Source organism: Oncorhynchus gorbuscha, linkage group LG22 (genome assembly GCF_021184085.1).
Source record: "Oncorhynchus gorbuscha isolate QuinsamMale2020 ecotype Even-year linkage group LG22, OgorEven_v1.0, whole genome shotgun sequence".
NCBI classification, from domain to species: Eukaryota; Metazoa; Chordata; class Actinopteri; order Salmoniformes; family Salmonidae; genus Oncorhynchus; species Oncorhynchus gorbuscha.
In genome coordinates, this window is record NC_060194.1 from 39,054,314 (window position 1) to 39,061,533 (window position 7,220).

General features: G+C 41.7%; 1 protein-coding gene across 1 annotated transcript; it reads left to right on the plus strand.

Annotated features, from left to right (window-relative positions):
- Positions 1-4,163: 4,163 nt before the first annotated feature.
- Positions 4,164-5,660, plus strand: LOC124010201 (C-C motif chemokine 4-like). The gene is made up of 4 exons (XM_046322613.1): positions 4,164-4,337; positions 4,483-4,597; positions 4,759-4,836; positions 5,077-5,660. Exons 1-4 carry the CDS (start codon positions 4,250-4,252, stop codon positions 5,111-5,113), a joined length of 318 nt encoding a protein of 105 aa, XP_046178569.1. The 5' UTR covers positions 4,164-4,249; the 3' UTR covers positions 5,114-5,660.
- Positions 5,661-7,220: the final 1,560 nt, after the last annotated feature.

A 7,220-nucleotide genomic window follows, 5' to 3' on the forward strand; every position in this document is an offset into this window, starting at 1 on the left:
ACTCCTCACCAGAGCCATAGATATACTCCTGGTGCAGGTAGAGGCTTATTCTCTGAGAGGGAGAAATGGGCTTTCCTACTCACGCCTTAAAACCAAAGTTCCACGGCAGAATTTCCCCATCACATTCCCCAATGAGCAAAAAAGGGAAACAAGATTCTTGAACAGAACAAGAGGGAGGATGTTTGAACATCTTTATATACAGCATTTATTCTGAGCTGATTGAAATGCACAACAATATTAGTGTACCTAAATGATTGTACCTTTGTTGAAGTCTCCTGGGTTAAGGAATACATTTTGGGATTATGTTAAGTGAGTTTGTGTTTTATATTATATCTCAGTATTTCATTATTCTGGTGCTGGGGACCCAAAGGGTTTAGTTTTGCCCCAAACGCTACACACCTGATTCCACTAATTACGTCATCATCAAAACCCTGCTCAGACGTTGCATGCATCAACCAATGGTTGTGTGGGATGTCATCGACCGTGCTGTCAAGCACCAGATTGCTAATAGAACATGTGGTTAGTTCATACTTAAAATACCTATCCAGGCATTGTAATATCCAGCATGCATCAGCAATGCCTGGGCAGAGGAACACTCCCAATGATTAGTGGAATCAGGTGTCTCATGCTACGGCAATAACAGAAAAGTGCACACCTTTTGGGTCCCCATTAAGAAACACAGTTCTATCCTATGATCCTATATGAACTAGTTATAAATACAAGGAGTGTAGGGTGAATTACATGCCACCCACTGTACCTCAATTGAACATTATATCAATTCTACAGTATAATGTCCTTTAGCCCTCATAACCAAAGGATGTGGGAGATGTGTCAATCATATAAAAACCTTTGTATTTTGATTCAGACAGAGAATAACTGTGGTCTCAAATGAACAGCCTGTTTACGCACCCATTCATCAATCTAAGTGACAGTAAATAAAATCCCCATCAAAATACATCAGTTTAAATGAGAGATATCAGATTTTTGAATGAGCTGCTTCTCAATCCACCACATCCACATATGCAGTGAAAGATGTCAGACCATGAGAATTCCCCAAAATCTGTCTTCTCACAAAAACGTCTGTAGCGTCTGAATGGTTCTCCGGATCTCTGTTTTGATCTACGTCCCCCACAAGTAAAACTGATGTGTCAACTTCTGTCTGTAGTGTCTGAACCATTTGGACTAGAAACTATTACTAAAAAAAACATGTGATGAGTTAGATATCAACCAAACCAGAGAATCACCACAGAACCAGTAAAGAACTTTAATTTCACCACAGGGTGTTGCACTGAGGATCAGCAAGAACTTTTCTTACAAGACATATGACACCTATGATGACATAATGACCCCAGGGCTCTGAGTTGTAATTCCTAATTCTACAACTCTGACTGATGGTCAACATTCTATACTAGAGGAACACTCCTCTAACCTGTTCAGCAGGGGATTTCAAATGGCGAATGTGAAGGGGAACTTTCAGGTGTGACTTTGTTTGGGTAGTAAATACACACAGCAGGGAAATACAAGAGGAATTCAATCTCCTATCTGATCAATCTAATTGTCATGTCTGTGTGTGTGTCTGTGTCTTTGTGTGTGTGACTTAGACCTCGTTCACTGAAGTGCAAGGATGTGGGCTGTTAGGTGTAGGTTGTCTTGATAATATGGTTATATTCTAGGTCAGAGGAACACAGAATGTATTGATGCCGTCAAGTCAAAGGCGGAAAAGTGTTTCCGTGACAACTAAACAGGTCATGATGAAGGGGTTTTAACAGTTCCTCTTCAGTTGACAACCTCAACCTTTTCCCCCTTGAGTTTGTCACAATGCATTAATTGGGACATTATCATGTTTATATGAATATTGAGACATTTAACACATTGGTGCTGTTTTTTTGCAATGTATAACCTCACACAACTACCATGCGAAAACTGGGACAGAGTGGGAGGATCCTCTGCATTCACAGAACAATTGAAGACCACTTCAATGAGCTGAAGAGATGAGTAACAGTTGAACTCTCACACCCACTGATACTTGCTTAATATAATATAGAACTCAAAGGATTCCTGCAATTCAGAAGTTCATGTTTCATATCATTAGCACTAATTACAGTAAGATGAGATACATGGAAAGTACAGTCTCTTCAGAAAGTAACTACACCCCTTGATTTTTAACCACATTTTGTTGTGTTACAACCTGCATTTAAACTGGATCATATGTAGATTTTGTGTCACTGGCCTACACACTATACCCCAAAATGCCAAAGTGTAATTGTGTTTTCAGATTTTTTTCAACAAATGATTAGAAAAGGAGACAATAAGTATTCAACCCCTTTGTTATGGCCAGCCTTAATAAGATCAGGAGTACATTTGTGCTTAACAACTCACAGAATAAGTTGCATGGACTCGCTCTGTGTGCAATAATAGTGTTCAACATGATTTTTTAATGACAACCTCATTTCTGTACCCCACACATACAATTATGCTTAAGGCCCCCCCAGTTGAATTGTGAATTTCAAACACAGATTCAACTACAAAGACCAGGGAGGTTTTCCAATGCCTCCCAAAGAAGAGCTCCTTTTGCTAGATGGGTCAAAATAAAATAAAAACAGACACTGAATATCCCTTTGAGCATGGTGAAGTTATTAATTACAATTTGGATGGTGTATCAATACACCCAGTCACCACAGAGATACAGGCGTCCTGCCTAACTCAGTTTCCGGAGAGGACGGAAACCGATCAGGGATTTCACCATGAGGCCAATAGTGAATAATAGTTGAATAATGGCTGTGAAAGAAGAAAACTGAGGATGGATCAACATTGTAGTTACTCCACAATACTAACCTGTAAGGACAGACGCTGGGAGACTGGAAGAAAGTACAGGGAGTGAATATTTAATCAGTAATGGACATGAAACAAAACAAGGCCAGTGTCTGGACAAGAGGAACACAATCACATCAATGCTGAAAGGGGAAGAAACTGAGGAAGTGACAGATATAGGGGAGACAGTCAATAAGGTAATAGAGTCCAGGTGAATCCCATGAAGTGCTGACGCACGTAACGATGGTGACAGGTGTGCATAACGATGGGCCGCCTGCCGCCCTTGAGTGCCAGAGAGGGGGAGCGGGAGCAGATGTGACATAACCTACATGACAGAATGAAAACAAGGAAGTGTTATGCAGGTGAGTGAGGACCCAAAAGCGACTTAACAGAAACTGAGTTTATTAAAGTCCAAACAGAGATAACATAATCCTCAATCCTTTACAGGAAATGTCCAAACGGGGAAAACATAAATCCTCTAGTTGTTGAGGGTAATTGCAGGATAAGCGGCAACAGACTGCAGGTTCCTTCAGGTAGGCGCGGGCCGTAGCGGACAGAGACACCTGCTCACACGCAGCATCTGATGATAAGGCAAAACACGACAGGACGGAACAAGGACACAGCAAACAGCAAACAAGAATCCGACAAGGACAAAGGCAGAAACCGAGAGAGAAATAGAGACCTAATCAGAGGGCAAAATAGGGGACAGGTGTGAGAGAGTAAACGAGGTCATTAGGAGAATGAGGAACAGCTGGGAGCAGGAACGGAACGATAGAGAGAGAGAGGGAAAGAAACCTAATAAGACCAGCAGGGGGAAACGAATAGAAGAGAAAGCACAGGGACAAGACATGACAATATATGACAATACATGACAGGAAGCCTGTACAGAATAAAAACATTCCAAACATCCATCCAGTTTGCAAGAAGGTACCAAAGTAAAACTGCAAAAGATGCTTCAAAGAAATTGAATACGAAGCGTTATAAAAGAACCTGGTCCAGTCTGCTTTCCAACAGACACTGGGAGACAAATTCACCTTTCAGCAGTACAATACTCTAAAACACAAGGCCAAATATAAAGAGTATCAACACAAATTCTTCATTTAAATATTTAGTACTTAATACTATTACTTAATACTATGATTGCCGATCATGAAAAAGCAAGTAAAGATTGGGCCCAAAACATTCTCCCTCTTGTTCTGTTGAAGAATATTGTTCCTTTTTGTTGCTCATTGGGGAAAGTGATGGGGAAATTCTGCTTTGGAACTTTGGTTTTAAGGTGTGGGTAGGAAAGCCCATTTCACCTCTCAGAGAATGTTTCCACCTGCACCAGGAGTATATATATGGCTCTGGTGAGGAGTAGGACCTCACACAGCCACTGAAGCTCTCTGTCTGAAGACAAGACAGCAGCTCATCACATCACAGCACCACAGAAGAAGAGATGGCCCAGATCAGAGCCCCTGTTATTGTGCTGCTCGTGCTCCTGGCTGTGGGGCTGTTCACTACTGAGGCTTCTGCAGCTAAACAAGGTCAATATTCTGCAGTGAAAGTTGTGTCTTAGTCTGTCTGTCTGTGTTATTACTGGAACACTGAACTAAACTGTTGGACAATTAGAGTAATATTTAGTCTTCATCAAGAGTCCTCTTTAATTGTTTATTTGTTCATTTTTTACAGCACGTCGTAGAAGATTCTGCTGTCAAAGTTATACTGGTAGGGAAATACCTTCTGCAGTTATCGTAGGATATACCCTACAGACCACGATTGAAATCTGCAGAATCCCTGCCATCATGTGAGTATCTTTCATTAGTTATTTTTGAATTGAGGTTCAGGATTCTTTACAGCAAAAAATACATTATAGTGTAATTATAGTTGAATAGAAATATGGGTTAAAAATGCTGTGAAAACAGAGTGTTGAATATAGACTTACGGTTTTGTATTTGTCTCTTCCAGATTCCACACTAAAAATGGGAAAGATTTGTGTGCAGATCCTTCCCAGAGCTCGGTGATCCATCATGTCAACCGACTGAGGTAAGAATGACTCTCATAAATACCATTACAACTGTTATACTATTTACACTTGAATATTAAAAGGGATTTAGAATATAGTTGTTTATTATGAATGGTACAAACAAAGATGGTACTCCTGAATGTAGACACATTGAACATGTTTCAGATTTTACAACAGATACACCTCTAAATTGGAGATATTGAAATATAAGAGTGGCCTTAACTACAGAAAATAATGTTAATTTTTCTAATCTATTTCAGGGACAAGGTGGTTCACATCAGTAAATCACAGTCCTAATCCGATGATGGGTTCTGGATACAGAGGAGCAGAACATGTGTTTTTAACAGTCAGGAGCTGAACATGTTAATAACCAGTGTATATAGTGTATATCCCATCCTGTTTCATCTGCTATCCATCTACCTATATCTTCTTAGTCCTATATTTTCTGGGCTGATTTTATATGAATATATTTAGCAAATTAAAAAAATGTAGTTATAATATAACGCTTTATGAGCAATAAGGTTAAGATCTCATTGTAAGACAGGAAACGAAATGTTTAAACTTTTTTCCATGAAATCATTTGTTGCTTTTTGTCACTGTTACAATTTATGTCTATACTAAATGTAATATATTTTACTATAACCTGTTTGTATATGAAATAGGCTTTGTCATTGCAGAGTTTAATGGTTTGATCTCGTTTTATGGGCATCAGAAATGGCACACGTTGTAACATTTTATTCATAAAAGTCTTTTGTATGATCATATCATTGATCACATCTGTTGCTTTAAACTGTTACTTTAATATTTTATGTCTATAATAAATATATTTTTCTAAGAATTCTCACTTGTTTTGTGTGTTCATCTTGTGTGGTATGAGGGGTGAATGGAAGATGAACCTTGGACAGCACAATGACAGATACTAACTGATGAAGCAGACAGAGACAAGATATTGAATAGTAACTGTGGAGGAGACAACATGAGAGGGCACCAGTGGGTGGATGTAGAAACTGTGGAGGACACTACACCATGAGAGGTCACCAGTGGGTGGATGTAGTAACTGTGGAGGAGACAACATGAGAGGGCACCAGTGGGTGGATGTAGTAACTGTGTAGGAGACAACATGAGAGGGCACCAGTGGGTGGATGTAGTAACTGTGTAGGACACTACACCATGAGAGGTCACCAGTGGGTGGATGTAGTAACTGTGGAGGAGACAACATGAGAGGGCACCAGTGGGTGGATGTAGTAACTGTGTAGGACACTACACCATGAGAGGTCACCAGTGGGTGGATGTAGTAACTGTGTAGGACACTACACCATGAGAGGTCACCAGTGGGTGGATGTAGTAACTGTGGAGGAGACAACATGAGAGGGCACCAGTGGGTGGATGTAGTAACTGTGGAGGAGACAACATGAGAGGGCACCAGTGGGTGGATGTAGTAACTGTGTAGGACACTACACCATGAGAGGTCACCAGTGGGTGGATGTAGTAACTGTGGAGGAGACAACATGAGAGGGCACCAGTGGGTGGATGTAGTAACTGTGTAGGACACTACACCATGAGAGGTCACCAGTGGGTGGATGTAGAAACTGTGTAGGACACTACACCATGAGAGGTCACCAGTGGGTGGATGTAGTAACTGTGTAGGACACTACACCATGAGAGGGCACCAGTGGGTGGATGTAGTAACTGTGGAGGAGACAACATGAGAGGGCACCAGTGGGTGGATGTAGAAACTGTGTAGGACACTACACCATGAGAGGTCACCAGTGGGTGGATGTAGTAACTGTGGAGGACACTACACCATGGGTGGAGAGGTCACCAGTGGGTGGATGTAGTAACTGTGTAGGACACTACACCATGAGAGGGCACCAGTGGGTGGATGTAGAAACTGTGTAGGACACTACACCATGAGAGGGCACCAGTGGGTGGATGTAGTAACTGTGGAGGAGACAACATGAGAGGGCACCAGTGGGTGGATGTAGAAACTGTGTAGGACACTACACCATGAGAGGTCACCAGTGGGTGGATGTAGTAACTGTGGAGGACACTACACCATGAGAGGTCACCAGTGGGTGGATGTAGTAACTGTGTAGGACACTACACCATGAGAGGTCACCAGTGGGTGGATGTAGTAACTGTGTAGGACACTACACCATGAGAGGTCACCAGTGGGTGGATGTAGTAACTGTGGAGGACACTACACCATGAGAGGTCACCAGTGGGTGGATGTAGTAACTGTGGAGGAGGAGACACTGAGAGGGCACCATGAGTAGGTCACCAGTGGGTGGATGTAGTAACTGTGGAGGACACTACACCATGAGAGGGCACCAGTGGGTGGATGTAGTAACTGTGTAGGACACTACACCATGGGTGGAGAGGGCACCAGTGGGTGGATGTAGTA

Bases quoted from the DNA above. Each gene is read 5' to 3' on its own strand.
- LOC124010201 (XM_046322613.1), top strand. From the start codon at position 4,250: ATGGCCCAGATCAGAGCCCCTGTTATTGTGCTGCTCGTGCTCCTGGCT. The intron at 4,338-4,482 runs GTCAATATTCTG...CATTTTTTACAG, and splicing joins GGCTTCTGCAGCTAAACAAG to CACGTCGTAGAAGATTCTGC. The intron at 4,598-4,758 runs GTGAGTATCTTT...TGTCTCTTCCAG, and splicing joins TGCAGAATCCCTGCCATCAT to ATTCCACACTAAAAATGGGA.